The sequence below is a fragment of the Dermochelys coriacea genome, chromosome 6 (assembly GCF_009764565.3).
Source record: "Dermochelys coriacea isolate rDerCor1 chromosome 6, rDerCor1.pri.v4, whole genome shotgun sequence".
NCBI classification, from domain to species: domain Eukaryota; kingdom Metazoa; phylum Chordata; order Testudines; family Dermochelyidae; genus Dermochelys; species Dermochelys coriacea.
Genome location: NC_050073.1, coordinates 35959402 through 35985579, shown reverse-complemented (window position 1 = coordinate 35985579; position 26178 = coordinate 35959402). Strand labels below are relative to the sequence as shown.

The window sequence follows — 26178 nt, the reverse complement described above, 5'->3', positions numbered from 1 at the left end:
AGGAATACAACTTCCTAGACTATTTTAGTGTTAGAGAGCTCATCAACAGTTACATAACCATGTAACTCTCATGTCATAGTAGATAGAAAACTATTGAGTGCATCTTTAATCGTGCTATGCCCTGATTTAAGACAAGATTTTGTGACTATAAAGTAAAATGAGGAGACCTGATACATGCTCCAGTTCCAATACCACAGTCACATAGGGCTAACTCTTTGGGCTAGATCCACAAAAGTACTTAGGTGCCTAACTACCTCTGTAGGCATCTAATGTCTAATGACTTTGCCAAAACCACCGCTTAGCTGCCACCTAACCCAGCAGATGCCTAAATATTCCCTATGAACATGTGCAAAGCCACTTAAATCCTTGCGCTACCCCCAGCTTAACAAGTTGCTTGGAAGTTGGAGCCCAAGCTCACATTTAAGTCCCTGCAGGATTTTTAAACTAGGCATTCCACCCATTGCCTACTGAATCAAGCCCTACTCAGGCATTCTCAAAGCATGCCTACTAAACCAGATCTCCAAAGAGGAGAATTTTACATTTGTGTATCCCAGATTCAAACTCCTACTTTGCCTGATTTGACACAGGGACTTGAACCCAGGTTTCCCTATCTCCTAGAAGAGTGCCCTAACCTCTTGGGAGGTGAAGACCTGGGTTCAGGTCTACTGGATATTCTAGGGTGGGTCTCTCTTGATCTCTCCTGTTGAAGCTGTTCCACTTTGTATAAATAATTAAATGCATTGGGCCAGATGGACAGACTGACTCTTACAACCTGGTGGTTCAGACATTTCCTATTCCAATGAAGATTTAATCATTTACACAAAGTGGAACAACTCCACCAAAAGAGAATGAGAGAGACTCACCCCCAGAATACCCAACAGCCTGCTAGTTAGGGCATTCTCCTGGGAGGTGGGAGACCTAGATTCCAACCGCTGCTCTGCCTGATTTTGAGCAGGGACTGGAACCCAATCTCCCACCTCACAACAAAGTGCCTTAACTATTGGGCATAATGGAGGGGAAGGGGTCTCTCTCTCTGGTTTCCCCCCCCCCAAAAAAAAGGTGAGGGAGAAGGTTCATGGCTCAGAGTCCTTAGGAGAGACAGGAGCATAAAAGCCCATATCAATGGAAGTTAGCCACCTAAGTATCTTTATGAATCTAAGCCCTAAATCCCACTGCTTTCCTCTGCATTTTGCTCCTCGCTAGCTTAGCTTGTTCCCCAAACAACTTGCTCCCCTCTGAGGGCACCTATCTTAGGCCCCTAACTGTCCTCCCATGCATTATATGGGGAACCTGGGTCCCTATCTCAGACCGGAGGATTCCACTAGGCAGCAGGATGCCTAGGCACTGAAACGCTAGGTGTTGCAACATTTAAGTCCCTTTGTAGACCTACCCCTCTGAGCTTTGGAATTCCACCAGCTTCAGACATGAGGATGCTAATTCAAATAGGAGAAGCTTGTGTGTGGTAGGTTTAGAGAAAAATTAATTCTTGTGAAAAATTCTGTACACAAAGAAAATGATGGACTAATTTAGGGCCCAATCCTGCAAAGGCTGGTGCATGTAAGTAACTTTAATCATGAAAGTAGCCTCACTGAAGTCAATGAGCAAAGTTATATGTGTTAGTCTATGCAGGATAGAGTCCAATTCCTTGTTCATCAAAAAAGCAATTTTGGGAATTATTTTGTCAGTGTTTTTTTTTTAATCAACTTTACCATTTTTAAGGGATGGAAGAAAATGGACCTGAGGCATCCATTGGCTTTCCCTCACCCAACTGATCCCAGCAAAGGCACTTGACAAGGAAAGCTTCACATCCCGAAGGCAGCGAGTCAAGATAAAAGCTTTTCCAAGTGGAAGCTCAGAGATTTCACTCATCCCTCCATTGTGAAGTACCAATTTCTTATGTATAATCTGCACTCATTCTGCAACAGGGAGGTCAGGCAAGCCTCCTTTGAGACTGCCATAAAATGCTCTGTAAGAAACCACTGGAAACTGCAAAGGTATAATGCATATTATACCCTACTCCCTCTCCTCATTCTCCAGGCTGAGTGTGATACTTGTGTGACCCTCCCCACCAATCAGAGGAATACGAGAACTTGACCATTTGTTCTACAATTTGTTTGAATAGATGATGCAAAAGCAAAAAGAAAAGCAAGCAAATTACTGACAGAAAACATCTGATGAAGTTTAAGTTAATAATTTTATATTATATTAAATTATTAAAACATGTTTAAAATTATCAGATGTATACTGGAATGACAGCTTAAAAGTCTACTATAAACATCTCAAATTAATACAACTGTTTAGAAGCCATAAAACCATAAGATAAATAATATTGCGTGTCGTTTGGTATGATAATACAGAAATTGTTTCTTGTACAATAAAAAATGTCCTTAAAGAAATGATTCTCCTTCTATTCTTGGCCACAAACATGCTTGTCACAGAGTTGGTGTAAAAAACCGCTTAAAAAGTTTACAATGTGCATCTTTAAGACAACATTATAAATATGAAAAAAATAAAAATGACCCAAAGAATGATTAAAATCCCGACTTTGAAGCATTCACTGCACTTGCTTTTCTATTATGTTTTACAAATATAACATGATAAAATGACGTTTTTTAAACACACATTATTAAATCTGTTTATTAAAACACACTTATAAAAACCTTTATGGCACTTAAATCTGAACATTTATTAAAAATTACATCTTAAATACCCTACACTAGAAAGTAAGTTAGCCTATGAGCCTGATAGGGGTCAGGGTAATAACACAGAATGGACAAATTACACTGTCATTCCACTTAAATTATTTAAGTTATTTAATTTGACCTGTAGATAGTCTCTTGTCTTCTCATCATGCCTGACTTTTAAGTGGGAGGTCTTCATTCATGATGATCCTTTAATGGAAGCAAAGCTTTCTCCATTTAACCCATAGTGTTATCAATCATGTACAGGGATAAATGAGCCTGTAAGATTTTGCCAGTATCACAAATGACACTGTGACCGGAGGCCAACATCTTTATTTGCTTCTCCAGTGATTCACTTCAGCAGATATTAACCAATTTTATAATCCATGAAAGACAAAATTAAAGGACACCATCCATAAAACAGAATAATTCCTATCAGCAACAAAGTGATGTCTGTATTATCTTATAAATTATATGGCCATACAGTGTGGTAATGTAATGAAGTAAAGATGGTAATAATCAAATGCCTAGGGCAAACGCTAATATGCATTTAATCACACAGCATGAAGCCATTTGTCACTACACTTGAATGCATGTGTACATAAAATACGAGTCACGTCTTTATTGTTATAGTATAACAGCATTAATTTCACACTATCATTTTACCACAACTAATAGGTTTTGATATTAGATAAAACTTCTGAACATTACAATTGATAAAAATATCTTTTAAAAGAAATAATGAAAGTATAAATTTTATTTTTTTAAACTTAACAGATTTGTCTGAAAAACTTCTGCTTTTTTAAAATATTACAGTAACATTTTTATACAAGAAACTCAGATACCTTTAGTTATGCCCTATATGGCTTTTCATGACACTTCTGTGCAAGCTGAATCAATTATTAAATAAGTAGTTCCCTTCATACATAATTATGCTTATTTATTTGGTTGCTGATGAGTATATGCTCACTGAGAAAAACCATGTAAGGCATTTGCCCTAAGGAAACTGGATCTTTGTATGAAAAATGCTTGTAAATGTTATATCCCAGTGAAGTGTGTGCAGGTTTAGCAACCAATCCTGCTTTAACTGAAATAAAGAAATACAGCTGTTAAGGGGGAAAGTTTTCCCAGATTTACCTGTTCCAAACTAATAGCTTCCTACCCCAAGGTTGCCCACAGGAACATGGCTACCCCATTCCTGTGTTATAGCTACAACTGTGGAAAATACTGAGTCCACCACCAATGGGGGCACTTGAGGAATTAGCCCCCTGGGCAGGGTGAAACAGCAAGCAGGCTGCAGCTCCTGGACAAGGCAAGGTAAGCAAAGAGTCTATAGGTCTTACTTCCCTCTGGGCTGGGACATACAGCAGGCAGCAGCCTCGTCAGTGGGTGGTGGTTTGGCTTCCCCCATGGTCTCTGCAGTCAGTGAGTCACCTGGAGTGTAGTCAGGGACTTCGGGCTTTACCACCAGGAGCATCACGGGTACTTCCACAGGAACCGACGGTGTACATCCTTCCTCCTCCGTCGCCCACCCCAATTGAGCTGACTGCCTCCTTTTATTTGGACCAGTGCAGGGTTGGTACACCCCATCATATGTTCTTACATTCTATTTTTAATTAAAATAGACAAGGTGAGGTAGAGTGGCTATTTGCTTTCCAGTGGCCCGACCAGCAAGAGAGAGGATGCCCCAAGAAAAAGACTGTATGTACACAGGGACAGTCCGAGAAACCTCCATAGAGATTGTAGAACTGATCAGTGAAATTGTTTTTAATTGTTCACTTTATTAATATAATTTCATAAGCAAAGTTTTATGAATGAAACAACATTCATTCATAAAACCGGTTACCCCAATAACTGGCTAATTGAGTTTCACTTTCAATCCAATTGCTGGTTAAATCGCTTAAACTTACACTGTTTCAACATTGTAACTTCTGCTCACTGTTTGTCATTCCTTACACTTTTCCATATTGTAACTCAAACTCCATTTTAACTTGTCCCAAACTTCATTTTAAAATGCTCACTTCATTTTGTAAAAGCTTTCTACAACCTTCATTTTTACAAAACCCTGCTGTAATCTTATTAGTTTAGTTTAGATGTGTGAATAAGGTATGTATGGATGATGGAATCAACCTCCAGCCCCAGCCTGTCCTGATGAAATAAAGTGTAAACACCCAACGGCTGAAGATGCAGACAACAGCCCTGACAAAGTAAGAGGAGTCCACCCACAAAAGAAAAGAACAAAAGTACAATTGAAGAAACATCAAAGCCAGGTCCTAGGCTGAAAGTCATGTCTGCAATTGATGGGTGATCAATCACACCGGACCCAGAGGCAGTGTGACATAGCAAGACCTATAGACTCTGGATTCAAACTAAAGCCTATAAAAAGGATGGGTGAGATGGAAGACTTTGAAGGGTAACATTCTGCTGCCAACATGGAAGGGCATCGGTGCATGCCCAACAAAGACCCAGCTCTTCCTTGTGCCCGGCTTTCCTGCACAGTTAGCCGCCACAAGCTACGAATGCAAACCACAAACTCAAGCTACATTCAGGACTGGTAACTATACAGCAGCTGCAGAACCTGTGTATGTGTATGAACGAACGTGTGAAGGAACGTGAAACTGGATGAAATGTTATAGCTATAACTGACTGCCTACTATGATTCTTTTTGTATTCACAATAAATGTGACATTTTGTCTTATCCCCTTTAGTAAGATCCTGCTGGTTTTTATTGTATTGGTATAACAACATCTCTAGGAAACTTCCGTGGAGGTACTCTGCAATGTGTTGCAGAAGGTTTCTTGAGAGGGCTGCCTTATTTCTTCCACCGTGGTAGGACACTTTCCCATGCTATTCCAGTATTAATTTGGCTGGCATCATCACAGTACACAACATAGCAGCATAAGGACCCAGTCTGCACCCAGATGCTTGTGGCATCTGTTCCTTGCTGCCTCGGTTACCCTCAGGAGAGTGATATCAGCTAGGGTCACCTAGGGGTGACAGTGGTTGTTTTCATTTCAACTGCTTGGACTGCAAACAATACTGCATGTGCTCTCCCCCTTCGTGATTTTACGCCCCTTCACCCAGGGTTTCCAAAACATGGCTGTAGTTTGGATGGCAGGGATCGGCATTGACTGTAGTAGTTTCAAGCCTCTGGCGAAGGCTAGTAACAGCAGCACCAGGGAAAATAGGGGAAAGGTGGGAAGAGAAATTTTATGGTGCCCACTCACCACTGCAAGCGCGCACACGCACACACACACACCTGACGGTCCAGCACTCATGCATGAGGGCCATACCCACCATGGCTGGGACAGCAAACTGGTTCAATAAATACCTTGTGTAAATCAAAATATTCTGCCTTAAATGTCCATGAAATAAGGGGAGTTATTTTTATACAGCAACTCTGCACTAGACCCAGGTCTGCACGGACAATGGTTGCTTTGTGCTTTCCATGGCTTACAGCTGAAAGTGTAGCCTTTGGCTCTTCTTCCACACCAGCAGAGAGGCTCTCCCAGACAAGACAAAGGAGAAAGAGAATGCATGTTGTTGTTTCATTCTGGCAACCAGGCCTTGCATTTCTTTGTTGCACTGTTTGCATTTTGCACGAATGCCTGTCTTACCCACAAGTAGAGGAACTTTATTAAAATATTCCCAAACTGGGTCTCTTTTACGGCCTGCTGCCATTATAGGTTTTTCCTTCTAGTGAGAGAATGGTATGGTAGATCTCAAATCAATGAAGCCTATACTCAGAAAGACCTCAAGACTTCTGGAATATGCTTCTCAAACAGTTTCACTTTTGTTTCTACTCCCTCTCCCTCTCTTCTCACATTTATCTCCAGACTTCTTCTCCTTGTCCAGATCTATTCTGCCCCCAACAATCTTCTATTCATTGAACTTTTTGAAACTTTCCACTTTTAAAGAGAGGTAAGGGATTGACTCTCTGTACACAAATCTGCCCAGGGACAATAGGGTTGAAGTCTGTTATTTCTCAACTCTATATATTATTTATTTATTTAAAAACATTTTTGCTGTTAACAAGCATGTTATCCCTAGAGAGACGAATCCACAGTTTGAGAACTGAAAAACTAAGCATCTCTGATGGTATCTTCTAGACTGAGCACTGAGTCCCATTGGGTAGATAGAAAGATTAACCTAAATAATCTATACAGAAGCCCCTGGAACCCCATAAAATTTGGTCCCTAATCCATGAACTATTGGAACTCATTTACAAAACTTTTCTTAAACGTTACACGAATATATTGTCTCATACTATAGAAGTAGAATTGATAATCCCTATTCCATGATGAGATATCTTTCAGCTATAATGTATCTTTCGATAGGCTTTTTCCTCAAAAAGCATTTTATCAAAAAAAATCTAATTTAAATTAAAAAAAATCTGATTTTTTTTTAAATCATTGATTTTTATCCACCCTGGACTTGAGGAGAAATAAACTAGGCTACCTACAGGTGACACTGCGCTTTTCTCTCTTGGAGATCCTGGAGAATAATTTGGAGTAAGGAGAGGTTACATATATGTACAGGAACTGGAGTTCTTCAGATGTTTTTTCTCTATGGGTGCTCCACATAAGGATACATGCATTCCTATGTGTTTTTGATTAGAGATTTTTGTCAGCAGAGCCTGCAGGTACATACCTGCACCATACAAATCCTCATGCTCTGGTACAAGAACATATAATGGCTTTCAACTGCCTACCTGAGAGACCACCTCTCTTCCTCTTCAAGGAGTTCCCTTTAATAGTTTGAGTTCTTGTGAAATCTTTTGAAAGCTAGTTAACCTAGAAATCCAGATCTTAATTAAAACTTTCTCCTAATTTTTTAATCACATAAGCAAATTTCATAGATCTACTGAACACCAAAATGTGTTTACAATACCCTCAAAATAACTCCAGAAACACTAATTTTCCTTTAATATAGCGTAGTGTATCTAAAGGTCAAGAATATGGAAGGAACACAATTACAACTTGGGAAGGGCTTTTCAAGCATACATAAATAGGATTGTGAAAAATTTAATGAAACTATTTTAACCCATTCCAAAACAAAAAATAGAAATATAAAACTCTCAGTTTTATCAATTTTTTTAAATTGTATATGGGACCCGTAACATATTGATGTGAGATTATTTAATCGTCCCCCCAACCTATCAATCCCAATTTTTTTTTTATTTATTTCAGTCTTTTGAGAATAAGTGGAGCAGCCAATACAAGACAGCAAAAGTACTTAACTTCTACTCACATTTTATAGAACTAGAAACATCTACTGAGATCTTTTTACAGAAACCTGATCAAAATACATCTACTTGTTTTTTATCCATAGAATGATACCAAAGCTTTCAGTGTTTGTTTTATACACTATACTGCCACCTAGTTGACACCATACTAAACAATGCTGCCTTCCTGTAGTTCTAATTAGGAACTCTGAGCCATATTATAAACCCTATCTGGAAACACTTTTTCGGAGACAACTATGGGGTCAGAAGCAATGCGAGGGTGACCTCACAGAACTTGTTTTCCCATCAGAGGAAGGAGATTTTGTGGCACAAAAGCAGCACCAGGTGCAGACTTAGGGACATGAAGGAAATGACTGGATCCTCTGTTATTAGGGCAGGCTTCGGGCCTGATTTGCATCTTGTGCTGTCACTTACACCTATGCCAAATGAGTGCATTTTGGGTGTAAAATGATACTATTCTGATTTAATATTGTTTTACATCCACTTGGCACTTGTTTGTGGGCAAAGCTATAGATCATTGGTTCCCAAATTGGGGGGGTGCACCCCTTGGGAGGCATGAAGAAATTCCAAGGGGGGTGCGAGGCTGCCTGGCCCTTGAGCTCTGGGCCAAGGAGGCTAGCTCCCGGCACCTCTCCTCTCCACTCTCCCCTGCTGCTACACTGCCGCGTGGGCAGCATAGGCTTTCTGCTAAGCCAGTCCTGCTGCCCTGAGCGGCCTGGTAAGGAGGCGGGGAGCAGGGCATTGGATAAGGGGCAGGAGGTCCCAGGGGGGCAGTCAGGGAACAGGGAGTGGTTGGATTGGGTGGAGATTCTGGGGGGCAGTCAGGAGACAGGGAGCGGGAGGGTTGGATAGGCATGGGAGTCCCAGGGGGCTGTCAGGGGCTGGGGGTGTGGATAGGGGTCAGGGCAGTCAGGAGACAGGAAGCAGGGGAGTTGGATAGGGGGTGGGGTCCTTGGAGGGGGTGGTCAGGGGACAAGGATCAGGGGGGTTGGATGATGGTAAAGGAGAGGTGGGGGCTGTGAGGGTTTATCGAAAATTAAAAAGGGGGAGTGATGCCGAAAAGTTTGGGAACCACTGTGGTAGATGATGAGAGTAAAGCAGTGGAGAATCAGAGCTCTGGTTTCTATTTTCACTCAGAATCCAAATTTCTAAATTGTTAAATCACCAAAACCCAATTTATACAAAATTTCTCCTCATGGCCAGCAGCCTTCTTACCGCAACCTGTTTTCTGATGATTTTGCATCACTGGCCAATCCATATTCCTATGGCTCAGGCTTTCAGTGCTGTCTATCAAATATAATTTGGCCATTATGTTCCTATCAGTGGATGCTTTAGCCTCTACCACTACCTCCAGTTAGAAGCCAGCAAAGCTCTTCCACCCATGTTGTATGCAACCTTAAAAGATTGCTCCTTGGTGCAGCACAAAAAGCTAGAGACTACTTCTGACTTAACCCTATGTAATACATTGGACTTTGAATGATGAATAACGATGATTCAGCCAGTAAACATCAGTGATCACAATCACTATATAATTAAGTTTAATATTCTCAACAAACAGCATCATACTGCAATCTAACACTGACATTAAACTTTGAAAAAAAAGGAACAACTCAAGAAGACCATAAAGTAAAAAATTAGATAATTAAAATCTTTAGATTCAGCATGGAAGTCACTTATTTATACCATAATATACCTGTTATAAAAAAAACAGTATGATTAAATGACAAAGTTCAAGAGGTTTTTCTAGCCAAACAGGTATTGTTCAAAAATGCAGATCCAGCCCAATTTAGGCAAAAAGGAATATAAACTATGGCAAGAAATCAACAATTGAAATTAGGAAGACTTTTTTGAATTTTGAAAAGCAATTAGCCCAAAACATAGAAACAAATAAAGGAGCCAAGATTTTCAGTTATGAGTACCTAATGTTAGGCTCCTATATGCATATTTAGGCACACGAATAAGTGACTAATTTTCAAAAGTGCTAGTAACTTATCAGCTTCTATTGACTTGAGATCATTTGATACCTACTCATAGCACTGAGGGAAGGAGAGAGGTGAACTGTAATGAACAGATTACAGCTCCCAGATTCTAAGGTTGGATCTATGCCACTCTGAGTCCTGACTCAAGTTAACAGTATAAAAGAGCTGCTCTAAGTGACACAAACTGGCAGGAATGCAATTAGATTCTCAAGCCCTAAAATAATAGAATCTGAACACTATGGAATCGTTCACACTGTTTGTAAATGTTCAAATCAATGCACAGGTAGTTACACACACAGCTGAAGTTATTAAAAAAACTTAATTTGTTTAGTTATTTAGTTGTTTAGTCAAAAAATAACCTTTTTGATACATCACTTAACATGTATCCTTAGTCTTATTAATCAGAGGAAGCATCATTTGTTACCAAAGCACCATTCTTTCTTATCCTCTAATACAAATTATGATGTGCTGCAGAAAGAACTTCTTATATGCAAATCTCACTAAGGAATCAATACAGCCTAAATTTGCTCCTGATACTAGCTACTACAGCCTCAGTGAAATATTTTCTAAGAAATATCACGCTAAAGGTACAATATAATGCAAAACCCATTAACTAAGGCTTAAGAGAAAACACAAAAGAGGTGTAAGAAATTCAATAAGCAAGCATCTTAAAACTAATTCTCAGTATAAATATATGTATATATTTTTACATTTTAGCTCTAGACACAAATAAAAGACAATATAAGAGGGACAAATAAGAAAAAAACAAGATATTTCACTTTACAATAAATTGTTATTCTCTTACTAAACACGTCATACATGTGCAATGCAATAATACAATTATTTGTGTGTCAATAATAGCTTTATTTTGGCGGAATCCACTGTCATGTTAAAAGGCAACAACTTACATCATCCATTGATTGATGCAGTAGAGGGTACGTTTCCTATCTCACATCACCATAAACTTTACTACTGGCTACGCTCACCAGCTATTCTCCCAGCTGAAGCAATTATTAGTGTGGTCATTGTAATATATAATCAGTTTCAGGGATCACTATGGAAATTAAAAGCTAATGCAAAAAAGTCACTCAATTTGTTTGCCACGGTCCTTGAATCATAAAATGCTATAGTAGCATGTTTCTAATATACAACAAACTAATATATAGCAAGGAAATTATTACAGTAGTACTCAAAGGATTAAGTGAAGGGATAGATAGAAGAATGAAATACAGGATCAAGAAAAGAAAGGGAGGGGGCAGAAAATGTCCCATTCTGCCAAGATCTATGTAAGGGAGACTGATCTTGACCCTAGAGCACAGACAGGAAGCAAAGGCATGAATGGACTTCTACATATTTATTGTTTGAGGCTCAATTATTGCTTTGTGCAGATGCTAAGAGGCTACTAGCACATTTTAGCAATGTAAAAAGAAAAGGAGGACTTGTGGCACCTTAGAGACTAACACATTTATTAGAGCATAAGCTTTCGTGAGCTGCAGCTCGCTATCCGATGAAGTGAGCTGCAGCTCACGAAAGCTTATGCTCTAATAAATGTGTTAGTCTCTAAGGTGCCACAAGTCCTCCTTTTCTTTTTGCGAATACAGACTAACACGGCTGCTACTCTGAAACCTTTAGCAATGTAAATACTCTAAACTTCATGTGTATGAATCCATTCAAAGTTAAAGACTATACCTTACAGGGTGGATGGAAAAAACAACAAAATGACACAGGAAACTGGAAATGTTGGATTGAATTGGGCGAAGTTGCTCTCTGAAGCTCTTTGAGAACGGTAATCTTGTCACACCCCCCTTTAGTGCTTTAGCAGAGTGGGAAGACTGAGGGGGCAACAACATATGCCCGTGTCATAAACAGGTTCACAAGCCCTGGCGGTGGTGGAAAGGCTGGAGGAATTTTAACAAAGCTGCAGCCCCCATTTGGCTAGCTAGAGTCTTCTCGTTGCTGGGGTGGTCTGGTGGGGAAGTTAAGTTTGACAGCCTTCACGGGCGGGAGGCGTTTAAACCCCTCGCTCTGGTCAGGGCCTGTTTAAAGAGCAGCCAGGCCAATAAAGCATCGGGCTCCTATCTCCGCGTGGCCCAGCCACTGCCTGCACTCAGGGCACTCAAAACACCCGCGCGCGCCTGGCAGAGGCCGCCCGCCGCTGAAGAGACCAGGCCCCAGCAACGCCAGGCGGGGAGAGCTGGAGGATCGGGTCGGTCGGGCAGCGCCGGCGTTTCCAACGCCCCTGCCCGTCGCACAGGGAACGAGCTCGGAGGAGGCTCGTCAGCAACGAGCCGCACGAGCGCAGCCCCCGCCTCCTGCAGACTCCCCGCTTCGCGCCCCACCCCCCGCAGCTCGACTCCCCCCCCCCCCCCGCTTTTTGTTTTTTTTTTAAAAAATATATATATCCACGCGCTCGCATTGAAACCCTGAAGAAAAAAATAACCTCGCCCCGCCCCCGCGCGGCGTAACACGGGGGAGGCAGGGCGGCAGAGAAGGCGTGGGGGGGGGGGGAGAGCCAAAGGAGAAGGGCCCCGGGTCATCGCCCCCCCTCCCCCCCCTTTACCCGCGCGCTGAGCCACTAGCGCCGCGGAGCCGCCTCCTTCCCGCCAGTTCCAACCGTCGGTTCCTCCTCGCGGAGAGCCCGAGAAGGGGAGCCGGGTGCAGAGCCCTAACCCAGCCGCCTTCGAAGGCTGGTTTCTGGGGCTCTGGTTGCTGTTACACGCCCTCCATTTCCCGGGTGCCGCCTTGTGCGTATGTCCAAAATCATTAGCAATAAAAGAAAAACAAAAAAGATGCAGCAAGGCAGGTGCTGGCACCACCCGCAAATTGCATCAACTGCCCTTTGGTGGTGGCCTGAGTCCCAAACAGCTGCGCTGCTGGCACTAGGGCTGTCATTGCCTTCACATTAAAACCCGGGCAGGTGAGTGAGAGAAATGTGAGGAGCTTGTTAGGCCAGACTCCTGGCAACAAGAGGGAAGGGAGATCAGACAGGAATTTCTTAGCTGAGGCCTGGTCTAGGCTTAATATTTAGAGCAGAATAGCTACATTGCGGGGGGAGGGGGTGAAAAATCCACACAGCCTGAGCGCTGCAGGTCAGCGGATCTAACCCTTGCTTTATTCAGCCTGTTGGGATCCTGGAAGAATGCTAGCTAGGCTGGTCTGGAAAGTTGCATGACGCCTGCATCTTTTGGAACACTGGCCTGTTCAGGAAGCTGCAAGCAGGGACTTTCTTCCCGGACCAGAAAATCACCGTACGGGAAGACGAAAGGCCCATTGCGATCCCCGACTTCCCCTTAATGCCGTGTCTTATGAAGCCATACACGGGGCAAGGAGCAGTTCAACAAAGGCTGAGCAAGTGCATAATGGCTGTTGAGTGTGCTTTTGGCTGTTTAAAGGCCCGCTGGTGCTGCCTATATGGGAGGCTGGACCTGGCTGATGACAATATTCCTATGCTTATAGCTGCATTCTGTACGCTCCCTAATATTTGTGAAGGGAAGGGTGAAAGCCTCACTCAGGGCTAGACTGCTGAGGCTCAGTGTCTGGAGGCTAAATTTCAACAGCCAGAAACCAGGGCTATTAGAGGGCGCAGCACAGGACCATAAGGATCAGGGATGCCTTGAGGCAGCAATTTGAAGCTGAAAGCTATTAATATTTGTTGCTATGCTCAGAAGTGCAGTGTTTGTAATGCTAGGAGGTGATTGTGATTGGTGCAGATGATGCACTATTAAGGTGTAAGAAAATTGCCTGTTGCTTTGCAGGGCTCTGTTTGCTTTCAATTAATGGAATAAAGATTGCTTTCAAACCAAAACAATTCTTTTATTAAAAAACAACAACTGGAGGAGAAAGTCAAACAAAAAAAACAACACATCAGCACTATAGGTGATGGGGGAAGGGAGGGTCCCAGGAGGAGGTGCGGTCCGGGACCGTTAAAGATTGTGTATGTCTAGGGATCATGACCAACCTTCTCCTTTTGAGTACAGTGCAGCAGGTGCTGTACTTCAGCAGGACTAAACTACAGAGGGACAGGTGTTGAGTGCAATGGGTACTGAGAGTCTGCAGGGCTGGACTGTGATGGGGCAGGAGTGGAATGCAGTGGGTACAGACTGGAGCCAGGAAGTTGAAAAGTGCGTTGGCTGTGTCTGGGGGGTGCATGGGAAAGAGTTTTGTGACAGCAGCTGCAGGGGAGGGTGGGTACGGAGTTTGCAGTGCTAGTGGTGCCTGGAGCATGTCCGCTTGGTGCTCCATAACGTTTAAGAGCCGCTCTGTTGCTTCATTCTGGCACACCACATTCTCCTTTTGGTCCTTCTTCTTGCTGTCCTGCCACTCCTTAAATTCTTGGTTTTTTGGCCACGGAGTGCATTGTGACTTCACACAGAAAGTCCTCTTTAGTTTTTCATGGCCACTTTCTAATTCTGCGCAGCCATTCAGCCGGCAATAACAAAGAGGGAGGCTGGCTCCCAAGGTCATATCTGTGAAGCCAAAATGCAACATTTTTCAGAAGCAGTATTGTTTGCAACACAGAGACCACTTATTTAAAACACAGCCTATTTACATACTTGTCACTAACTGGCTGAACCCAGGCAAGCACACATGAGCCACAAGACCCCCAAAATGGTGAGAAACCACAGGGGAAATCAGTGTTCCAGGACCATTCTGTACACTGGGCACGGGGCTTTTGGGGAGAACCAGCACTGTAGGGAGGGCCTTCCAATCATTCCTGTCCCCACATTTTCTACAGGCCGTGTTCATTATGGAAGATATCTCGCTGCTGAGGGAGGGTCTTCTCCAAGACTGCGGCTTCCACCCTGGCCCTTATGCAGCTCACTTGTGTGCAGCAATGGTGTCCCCACAACCTCCCCATGACAGCAGAGTGACATGGGAAAGTTACCATTAATGGGGCAAGAAACAAAGCAGCTCTGCCAAAGAACCTGCGGCAGCGGATTTCCCAGTATCTCTATGAGAGTTTCCTGGAGATCTCTGAGGTAAATTCCCATGAAGTGAGGGAGTCAATCAACAGCCTATTCTGCCGCTCAGACTACGTATGTGGTGGTACGTGCATCATACCGACAAGCCTGCTTTCTGCAACCTCCCGCCCCCAACAACTTGCTTCAGTGATTCTCAGAATCAAAGCCACTTGCTAGGGGCCTCCTCTCTTGCTTGTGTTTCACCAAGATCTGACAGCTGTGACTGGCTAGCCTCCTCCAGGGTAGAAAAGAGCTCTAGGCTGCATGCATCTCTGCCCTCCGAGTCATCCTCTCCCTCTGGGTCCCCTTCCCCCTCCACATCCTCATCCAAGATTTCCTCCTCCTGACTTGTTCCACTCTCGATTGGCATGCGAGCCACCAAAGTATCCATAGTGGCCTTCACAGTGAAGTTGAGGCCATCGAGTAGAACCGGCAGCTCATGGGCACAGCACTGGAGTGGCAGTTTGCCTTCCATGCCTTGTCGTAGGCATTCCACAGCTCCTTCACTTTGACCCTGCACTGCAGTGTGTCCCAGTCATGGCCCCTTTTTGTCATGCATCGTGAAATCTGTCCATAGGTATCATAATTCCTATGGCTGGAGCGCAGCTGGGACTAGACCGCCTCTTCTCCCCAAATGCTGATGAGGTCCAGCAGTTTGGCATTGCTCCAAGCGGGGGATCGCCTGATGCGTGGAGCAGGCATGCTCACCTGGAAAAATGCGCTGAGACCACTGCACACATCACGAAGCAAACAGGAAGGGAACTTTCAAAATTCCAAAGAAATTTATGGGGTGGGGATGACGGTTGGTCACCTAAGTGCAGGGCAGTAGAGTTCAAACTGATGACCAGAGAGGTGAGAACAGGCATTGTGGGACACCTCTTAGAGGCCAATCGCAGCACTGTAATCAACCATGGTGTCTACACTGGCACTGTGGCGCTGTAACTGCGCAGTTTCTATGCACTAAGTGGCTTGGCAGTGTGTACACCTCAGGAGTTACAATGCAGAAAGCTGCTTTACTGTGCAGAAACTTGCCAGCATAGATAAGGCCTTAGTGTAGACATGGCCTGAGGTTAGCACTTTAAATCTACACATATTAACAACTAGCTTTCAAAATTTTCTGTAGAACATAGAAAGCAATCACTGTCCAACACTTTGGAAGTGGAAAATGAGGGTTTTCACACCATTCACTCTTGGGCATTGCAAACACGGAACAGAAAAAAAAAATCTCAATAATATCATTTTAGCTTTCCTAAACAGTTTGCAAAATAGCCAAATCCTGGTCCAGAGTGTTTTTTCTTTGTATTTGTGTTGTTCCTTTTCTTTATCTGCTGTAACAAAGCTTCATTTTGTTAAAGGAAAATTCAAGATAATCTGGAAAGAAAATGTAGGTATTTAGAAATAAATAATAGCCGCAATATTTTGGAGTGGATTTTAATTTCACTTGAAATAATTACTAAGTATCAGAACACATTATGCATGCATCATCAGACAGGGAATAGATGCACGTAGGTAGTTGTTGAACTTCAGAAAAGGTAGGCTTTGCCTGCTATTATTTGGAAAAATTATGGTGTGAAATCCTATCTCTATGGAAGTCAGCCAAAATTCCCATTGAGTTCATTGGGACCAGGATTTCACACCTAGACTCCCATACATTTTATTCTAATAAATTGCTTAAAAATTTATGTTTTCAAATTATGTTGTTTTTGAACTTTACATGAAATCCCTAGTATTCGAAAGTTAATTATGAAAAGACAACTTGTTAATTCTGTTTTTTTAAAAACCTAGGTTCTGTTTGGACTCAGACATTCTCAAAATTACCCTGCCAACATTGACCTACACTCCAGTTCCCTTTCCTTTGTGAAAAATTTGGATTCTTCAAACCTTAAAAAAAATTCCCAATCTAAAGATGGAGATATCAGTAATTTGGTAAAATATGGGATTGTCCTAATAATCCCAAATGAAGTGTTATAAACCCAGGAAATTCAGAGTTATGTTTAAAATGAAATGGAATCCAAGCATATTAAGGTATGGAATTTCACTTTTTCAAAATGGCTGCTATCTTCTGTTCTCAGCAAGAACAGTGAGACTGAGAGCATACCCGCATTTAGCGAAGATGGCTGTTGTCCCCGTTCTCCTTCTCCTCACAGTGCTCCTCTCAGTGGCAGATTAGCCACTGGGCCATGTGGCTTGGCCCCAACCAGCTCTGCATGCCCAGCTTCTGCTGGGGAGTGGGGTCGGGATGCAGGGGCTTGCCCTGCTCCGCTCACCTGGAGCTCCTGCCAAGGAGCAGGGTCAGGGCATAGGGGCTTCCCTCGCTCCCTGACAGGAGTGCCAGGGGGAACTGCAGGTAGAAGGGGTGGGGTGGGGCCCCAGCTTGCTCTGACCAGGGCTCCACAAACCCCTACTCCACCTCTCTCTCTCTTTTCCACCTCCTGATAGAGAGATTCGATCATCTTCCTAAAGCTTGACATCACTCCTTTTGGGAACAATGGGACATGCTGACCATTTTGGAAGAGGGCATATTTTTGTTTCTCTTAAATTCTTTGTGGAATTCTCTGTAGGAGAACATTATTCTTTAACCTGTGCTAAAAGAGAAAATTTCCATTATGAAGAATAACTGGAAAAAATTACCAGTTAAACGTTAATCCCTTAAAAAAAATCATGTGTACTTTATACACAAGATTTCATTGAGTTTTAATTATAAGGGAAGTTTGCATTATCCTGTTATTAATTTCATTAGAGTCAAATAAAAATCTGACGAGTTGTAAATTTTTAAAGGACCCATTTTTAATTAATTTTAACATCTAAACTAATTAATGAATTTACTTTCAAATTCTCAAAATTCATTCTATATGCAAAGAATTAATGCTATTTTGGGGGGGAAATAAGCTGTATTTTTCATTTATAACATAGAAATTAAACCCCTGCTTTGAGTGCAGAATTAAAAACTTAACTATGGAGCCACAACTGATGCCTTAATTGGGGGATACTAAAAGTACAAATCATGGTTATACAAAAAATAAAATGTTTGCATGACAGAAATATTTGTATATTAATTTTCATCCTTCTCAAACCCACCTTCCTTATTCCATAATGGTCTGTATATAAAATTTAGAGTTTGAGCCTGCAACTGTTATACAAGGTGTACTTGAGCAAGTATGGGCTGCAGGATCAGGGCCTTAAACTGGGAATCTCTTTGCTCATTTTTAATTTTTCTGTAACAGCTATGCACACAAATGCCACTATAGAAATAATTATACATAAAAATAATAAAAGTTTGGTTGCTGAATGAATTCTTAATTTATAATTCCAGGTATTCCACAGTTAACAGTTAACTCAAACTACACTATAAAACAGAAGACGACTTCCCAGTAGACAAAAGTTAAGAAGGTTGGGCTCCAGATTTCCAATTTTTCCTATATTTTTTAAAGTAAAGTAAAGAATCTGTGACTAAAATTTTCCACAGTCATTCAGATTTCAGTTTAACTCTAAGGGCTTGTCTCCAGTTACCGGTGAATTGATGCTGCATAAAGTAAGTCAATAGGAGAGTTTCTCCCATCGACCCAGTGCAGTGTAGACACCACAATAAGTCGACCTAAGGTACATCGACTTCAGCTATGTTATTCACGTAGCTGGAGTTGCATAATTTAGGTCAACTTAACTCCGTAGTGTGGACCTACCTCAATATTTGAACTGTTGGAAAATTTATCTCATATAATGTACTAAATTATTTGGATAGGTCCAACATATATCTCCCTAACTCGATATTATAGCCTTTTTTCCAACTATTTCTATTACATATAGTTTAAATAGGCACTATATTTTTTCATTTTTTCCAAACCTGCTCCACTATGTTATTTCAGCTAAAGGTCATATCTCCAAATAAATTTATCTCAGACTTCTAAGTTTCTTGCACAAAAACAACAGGAGTTGTGAACAATTTGACCTCCGGGAAATATACAACCCAATTTCAGCCAGGCATGCAGAACAAAGCAATAGCCAATAATGGAAGAGTATAATGTCAAGTCACATACCTGAACCACTTAGATCCACAGTGTTGACTTCTTTATAAATATGATGCATGAAATGCCATGTCTTTGACATGAAAAAAAGTGAGCAGAATTAGGTCAATTAAAACCAAAAACGTATTTCTTCAGATGGATTATTTGTTAACATTATAATACATTAAAAAGGAATATATTTTTAAAAAATCTGAATGTAACAGTAATTGTAATATACAGTTACATGGAGACAATCCTTAATGTTTTCCAGTCCTTACTGTACTGCAGCCAGTACTGACTTCAGCATTGTCAGTTACTGTCAATATAAGTAACAGTGGCCATGTCACTCTGTGTCAGTTTTAATGCATTATCAAGTTAGTCCTCATTGACCTTACCAGTTACCACAGCTGCATGCCCGGAGACATAGTGCTTCTATGCTAACTATCACAAATGGACCATGGTAAAAATATTACTGAAAAATTCCTACTGTCAGTCCATATAAAGCTTTAAGTTATTTAGGAATCGTGCATGATTGTTCAGAATTTTTTCTTTCCGCGTTGATGCTCATTAATGTCTTTACTGTCCTGGGGATTACTGATTGAAAACATACAACTGGGGCCATATATGTTCTGTTCATAAAGGTCTGTCATCACAGGTTTTCACTTTTCATTGTAACTGGCTTCTTACTTACATGAATATTAGCGTAGATGTTGAAATCCCCAATCTTACGCATTTAGAGCCTGATCGTGCTCTAACTCCCATTGACTTCATCATGAACAGGGCCAGATATTATAAGTGGATAAAGCTAAATATTGTTTGAACATTTAATGAACAGATAAAACAAAATGGCTTTTCCACATTAGTTTTGCAAGTTTCATTAAGGAGACAGTTTAGAGGAATTGAAATGGGACAGACCAAAGTTTCAGTAAAATGTGTAAATGCAAATAATACACTATTCAGAGAACAAAACATATTTTAAAAAATAGTTGTGGCTCCAGGGTCAGTATATTATTCATGGCACACTGTTAGTGCTACAGGTACTTTACATAGATGAAGGAAGACAAATTCCATGCACTGAAGAGCTTACTAGTCTTGGCCCTGATTCAGGGCACATAATTAAATCCATCCCTATTCAGAAAAACAATTAAACACATTCTAAATTTTTGTTATAAATATAGGTGTTCTCCTGTAATTCCTACATCAAACCCAGAACTTCTGGTGGAGCTAGGCATATCTTTTAGAAAGATATCCTGTGTTGACTGAAAGACTTCAAATGATGGAGAATTCATCACATTTTTATGTAAGTTGTTCCAATGGCTAATTAACCTCCCTATAAAACATTTGTGCCTCTTTCTAGCCTGACTTTGTCTAGTTTCACCTTCCAGTCATATCTTGTTATGTCTTTGTCTGCTAAATTAGAGCTCTATATTATCAGAAAGCTTTGTCCCCACGTAGGTACTTATAGACTGAACAAGTTACCTCTTAAACTCCTCTTGGATAAACTAAATAGATTGAGCTTCTTTAGTCTCTCAGTGTAATTGGCAATAAGCAAATGGAGGAAGGGGGTGGGTTGTGATGAATAATGTGACTGAACAATAGGGGGTAATACACATCATGTTAGTGATGTGCTGGTGAGGTTAAGATTCTGACCTCTCCAAATTGAAAGGAAAGTTTGAGAAATCTCTGCTCTGATAGAATTGCCCCTCTCTGCATACTCTCAACATATGGCATTTCTTCCAGACCTCAGTCATGCTTGTAGCTCTTTCTGAACCTTTTCCAGTCTTTCCAATGTCTTTTTTAAAGTATGGACACTGGAACTGGACAGAGTAGTGATCTTACTAATGCAATAAACATAGTCGATATACTACCGCCCTACTCTTACATGATATTCTGCTGTGTATATAACAAAGGACTGTGATTGCTCTCTTATCTACAGCATTGCACTCAAATCTCATGTTCAGTTGGTTATTTATCATGACCCTGATGTTCCTTTCAGAGTCACTGCTTTCTAAAATACAACCCCCAACCTGTAAGTGTGACTTACATTATTTGTTCTTAGATGTATGACCTAGCACTTCGCTATATTCAAACAGATGTTGTTAAAGGGAAACCAGCTTACTGATGATCCAGGTCATCAGTAGTACAGACCTTTTTTAATCATTATTTACCACTCCACCAATTTGTGCCTCATCTGCAAACTTTACTAGCAGTTATTTTGTATTTTCTTCCAGATCATTGATAAAAATACTAAATACCATTGGGCCAAGAGCAGATAATACTAGAAACACCCTATTGAGGGATGATTTCACATTTACAATTATTGTTTAGATATGGCAATTAGCCAGTTTTTAATCCATTTAATATGAGTTACATTGATTTTATATAGTGCTAATTTTTAATCAGTGTTGTGCAGCATTAAGTCATATGTCTTACCAAAGTCTATAATGTCATTAGTTACCTTTGTCAACCAAACTAGAAACTCATTAAAAATATCACTTTTTTTTAACAAAACCAATTTTCTTTAAAAACCATGTTGATTAGTATTAACCATGGTACCACCCTTCAATTGTTTACAGATTGCATTCCATACCCAGCTCATCCCAATCTTTTCAAATTGGCAAAACATTCGCTTTTTTTCAGTCCTCTGGAACTTCCTCAGTATGCCATAGCTTTTGTTTGGATATTTTTATTCTATTATTTCTTTATTTGTTTTCTACCCACAGGGAGAACTCAGGTTCATAGCTGTCTTAGAAGTGCATTTTTGGGAAGGACTTGAAGGAAGAAAATACGGAAACATGGTGGATCTGATCAGACCTCCATCAAGAAGGTTGCATAGAAGATGACATGGAAATAAGTGTGGGAAAAGGGGACAGTTAGTCATGCAACTTGGGCCAAGCACAGTGGGTGACTGTATGTGAAAAAGAAGAATAGCACGAAGGTAGTCAGGAGCTTGTTTATTCAGCACTTTAAATTTGATGTGGATGGTAAATGGGAAGACAGAAGGGATTTGAAGAGTGGTTGGATATTAGGTACTTGCATTTTTGCTGGTCTGAAGGAGACCAAGATGAGTGTGGAAGGCAAAACCAAGACTGTTACAGTTATCAAGGTGAGAAATATTCAAGACCTGGATAAGGTTTTCATTGCCTGGTGTTGTATCAACCAGGCAAGGTACTAACAAGCTTCAACAGGACTTTATTTTCAAAATGGAAACCTCTTTACCAAGCTGCTGCTCTCCTGTCCTTCCTGTTTCCTGTCCTTTGAGACTCTCAACAGCCAGTGCTCCCAATTCTAATAATTACAAGCAACATCTAAACACCAGATTCCCTCCTCTCTTAAGAGACTCTCCCAATTAAAATAAACATTATTGTTCTAGCCACAGGAACAAATATGAAACAAGACACTATACTGTTGGCAGAAATATTACACTGAAAACACTGTAGATACTACATAACATAGTCTCTAGTCCAGACAGGTGGTCGTCTGGGTCTGACAGGCCATCTCTCAAACCCTGGTTCCAGTACAATGTCTTGTTGTGTTGGTACTACAGTGAAATCATCCAATGCAGACTGGGTGTTGGCATAATCTCCTCTTGGTACATAGGCAGGTGCAAGATAAGAAGCATTCCGTACCCACCCATCATAAAGTCAAATAGTTGTAAGGTCCCTACTTCTCTATGATTTTAAGAGGAGCTGTGAATTTATGATGCCCCTTTGCGTAAAATTCCAAGTTTTCGTATTCTAACAAAGGAACCACACTCAAACTTTGGTTCCTTAGCACCCCGCCGCTTGTCTGTGAAAGCCTTAGACTTTGCTTGGTTCTATTCAACTGTTTTTCTCACATCATCCTCGTTTGGGGCATTAGGTCGTGCCTTTAACAATCCAGCAATGTTCAGTTTAGTATTCATCTGTTTCCCATGCAGTAACTCTGCGGGTGATCTTTGTGTTGTGGCATGTCATGTAGCCCGGTATGCTTGCAAGAAATCAGTAGTGAAGGGTATCTGTCCTTCTAGTTTAGCCGTTTGCAAACTCTCTTTCAAACTTCTGTTAAAGTTCATTCTGAACTCTAAAATAAGGCAGCAAAACTGGGTCAAGGTTTTTAGGGTGACTGGGCCATCTCTTTGTCAGAAATTCCTGTAGTTTTTGTTGAATTGGACACGCTGAACAAGCAGCTTGAAATTGTTCTCTTGTAACTGCAGTGAGAGTGCTTGTAATAAGCGCAACCACTACATCCTCATCCTCGGGTGGACCATATGGTGAAGGCAAAGGCAGGCGAGAAAGGCAATCAGCGACCACATTTTGGTTTCCAGGCTTATATTCCAGTTCATAATTGAAAGAGAGAATAGTTTTGCAGACCATCGAGCAATATGGTATCCTGCTCTTCCCAGTCCTTTCGTGGTGAGCAATGTCGTCAAAGGGCTGTGGTCTGTGCGCAGCTTGAACGTGCGACCCCACAGGTAAGTTCTCCATTTTTCAGTAGCGCAGACACAAGCAAGTGCTTTTTTTTCTCGACTGTAGAATATTTTCTCTCAGCATTACTTAGTGTCCTTGAAGCAAATGCAACAGTCCTCTCCGTGTTGTCCTCATGCAGTTGTGTGAGAACAGCCCCAAGTCCACAATCAGAAGCATCAGTAGTTACAATAGTGGGCAATGCAGGACTGAATAGTGCAAGTACTGTACAATCAAGTCTTTCATGTTTCGAAACTAGCTTGTGCATCCATTGTCCACACTAAGGTTGAACTTCTCCGTAGTAATTCCCGTAATGGTTCAATGACAGAAGTGTAATTGGAAATGAATTTTGCATACCAGGAGGTAAGATCCAAGAAGGAATGTAAGGCTTGCAAATCTGTTGGAGGAGAAGCATTTGAAATTGCCAGGATATGATCTGGATCAGGTTTTAGTCCAGCCTGTGAAATTGTATGCCCCAGAAAAGAGAGTTCAGTTTGTCTAAATTTGCATTTGAACCTATTGAGCTGGAGGCCTGCTGTGCTGATGCAGTTTAGAACAGACTGCAGGTTATTGTCATGCTTTTCAGAAGTATTTCCAAACACGATAATATCATCCAGGTAACACTGAACTCCATGTTGATTCTTCAGAATCAATGACATCATTTTTTGAAAGACACTTGGGGCAGATGTGAGACCGTATGGAACACGTTTAAAACAAAATAGTCCCTCGTGTAATAAATGCTGTGAGGTCTCTGCTATCTTCATGCCCTGGTGGTATGCACTCTGCAAATCAAGAGTAGAAAACATCTTTGCTCCATGGAGTTCTGCAACTACTTCTTCTATGTGAGGAAGAGGATGGCTGTCAATCACAATAGCTTTATTTGGCTCCCTTAAGTCCACACAAAGGCGAATGCCTCCACCCTTCTTCTATGTCAGTACTATAGATGAAACCCATTCCGAGGAGTCACTCTCTTCAATAATGTCCTTTTGAACAAGTTTTCTAAGTTCCTCTGAAACAGCTTCCCCGACTGAAAATGGTAAGCACTGTAACTTCTGTTGTACAGGCATCACATTATTCCACATTTTAACTTTATGCAGAAACCCAAAAGCACAGCCAAGTTTCTCCACAACTTGGTGTTGGGTCCCAGCTGAAACTGGTGTATGTACCGCAAGAGTGCTTTGCTGAGGAAAATCAATTTGTCCATTAACTACCCTGAGATTTAAAGCAGCCAATAAATCTCTGCCAAGGATAGGAGTGCCTTTGTGGACAATGTAGAACTCTGCAGTTACATAGCAATCACCAAAAGTAACTATTACTGGCAGGCAGACATGTACTGGAATATGGTTTTTCAAATAGCACACCAAGTGAAGTTTGGGTTCAGTAAGAGGCACACCTTTAAAGTAATGCAAATAGATGGAATCAGGTAGTATAGATACTGCTGAGCCAATGTCCAACATTAGCTGAATAGAGTGTGGTTTGCCTGAGGGTATGTCAGAAACGTTTACAATGCACTTTATCTGTTCTGGAATATGTGCTGTAGTGATTTTGTCCACGCTCAGCACAGTAACATCTGGTATTGTAACTGCATGCACCTGTTGATTGAACTGCCTACTGTGACATACTTTAGGAAAATGTCCAATCTTTTTGCAATAATTGCACTGCGCTGCTTTTGCTGGACATCCTGTGTAGCTTGCAAGGTGTTGTGGGGATCCACAGTGAAAACATGCTTTTACTGTATTTTGAATTTGCTGATTCAGTGGTTTTTCATTAATTTTCCTCTTGCAATTGTAAAAAGAAAAGGAGTACTTGTGGCACCTTAGAGACTAACAAATTTATTTGAGCATAAGCTTTCGTGAGCTACAGCTCACTTCATCGGATTCATTCAGTGGTTCATGAAAGCTTATGCTCAAATAAATTTGTTAGTCTCTAAGGTGCCACAAGTACTCCTTTTCTTTTTGCGAATACAGACTAACACGGCTGCTACTCTGAAACCTGTCATCTTGCAATTGTGCGTCTGCAGTGGTAGTGAACTTTTCTGCAAAGGAGTCATAGCCTGGACTGTGCCTCCTGTATCCATGCTCATTATTTTGGGGGTAGTGTCTCCTTTATGGACTCCCCTGTTCCTTTGGGTTGGGACAGGAAGGTGGCGGGGGAGCATGACCAGACAGCCTCTGTGCACCCAGGGGAGGATACATAGGTCCTGCCCCTCCAGCTGGGCCCTTCTCTCACACCCACATCTGTTAGCTCCCAGATGGCTTAAGTGGTTAAAGTTGCAGCCTGATGCAAACACATCTCTTGCATCTTGTCTTTCTTCCTGCGTGTCCAGGACATTAGTGGTAGATCTGCCTATTCCTCCTCTACTAATTCTGTTCCATAGTCTGAGCCTTTTGTAATCAAAGTCCTGCGTCTTCCCGGACTTTCTTTATTAAAACTGATGAAAGAAAATCCTTTGGCATTGACATTTTCTATTGTCCCTAGGTGCTGGAAGAACATGTTTTTGTTTTGTTCCACAATATTGTCAAGAGCCTCTCCAAAGAGTTTTCCACATGAAAATTTTGCAGAGGTTAAGAACTGTTTTATGTAGTTATCTCCTTGCCCTAGACATAGTCACAAATATTTTCTTGCTGCTGTCTTGGATGAGATCTAGCTTAGTATTTCATTGGAAATATGGCTCACTCCTACAAGTTGCTGGGATCCAATAAATAATTTAAAAGTGCATGCTTAAATTTAAGTATACAAGTAGTCATTTTAAAACCAATGGGACTTCTCTCATGTTTAAAGTTAAGCATATACTTATGTACTTTGCTGGATCAGGGCCAGTGTGTTCTGCATCATGTAGGAGCCCATATAAGAATCCTCCAGTAGG

General features: G+C 41.3%; 2 protein-coding genes across 5 annotated transcripts in view; both read right to left on the bottom strand.

Annotated features, from left to right (window-relative positions):
* Positions 1–12641, bottom strand: part of CCDC73 (coiled-coil domain containing 73) — a 146030-nt gene extending 133389 nt beyond the window's left edge. The window contains 1 exon segment of the mRNA XM_043516829.1: positions 12466–12641. The gene's annotated coding sequence lies outside the window, so the exon portion shown is untranslated.
* A 1062-nt stretch (positions 12642–13703) lies between these two features.
* The window catches only part of LOC119856604, an 83884-nt gene continuing 71409 nt past the window's right edge, over positions 13704–26178 (bottom strand). For all 4 annotated transcript variants that reach the window (XM_038404276.2, XM_043515764.1, XM_038404275.2 and 1 more), the window contains 2 exons: positions 18901–18961; positions 13704–14371 (listed from right to left, as the gene is read on the bottom strand). In XM_038404276.2, coding sequence (XP_038260204.1) covers positions 13776–14371; positions 18901–18961 — 657 coding nt within the window. In that variant the 3' untranslated portion in view covers positions 13704–13775. The remainder of the gene's footprint in view (positions 14372–18900; positions 18962–26178) is intronic.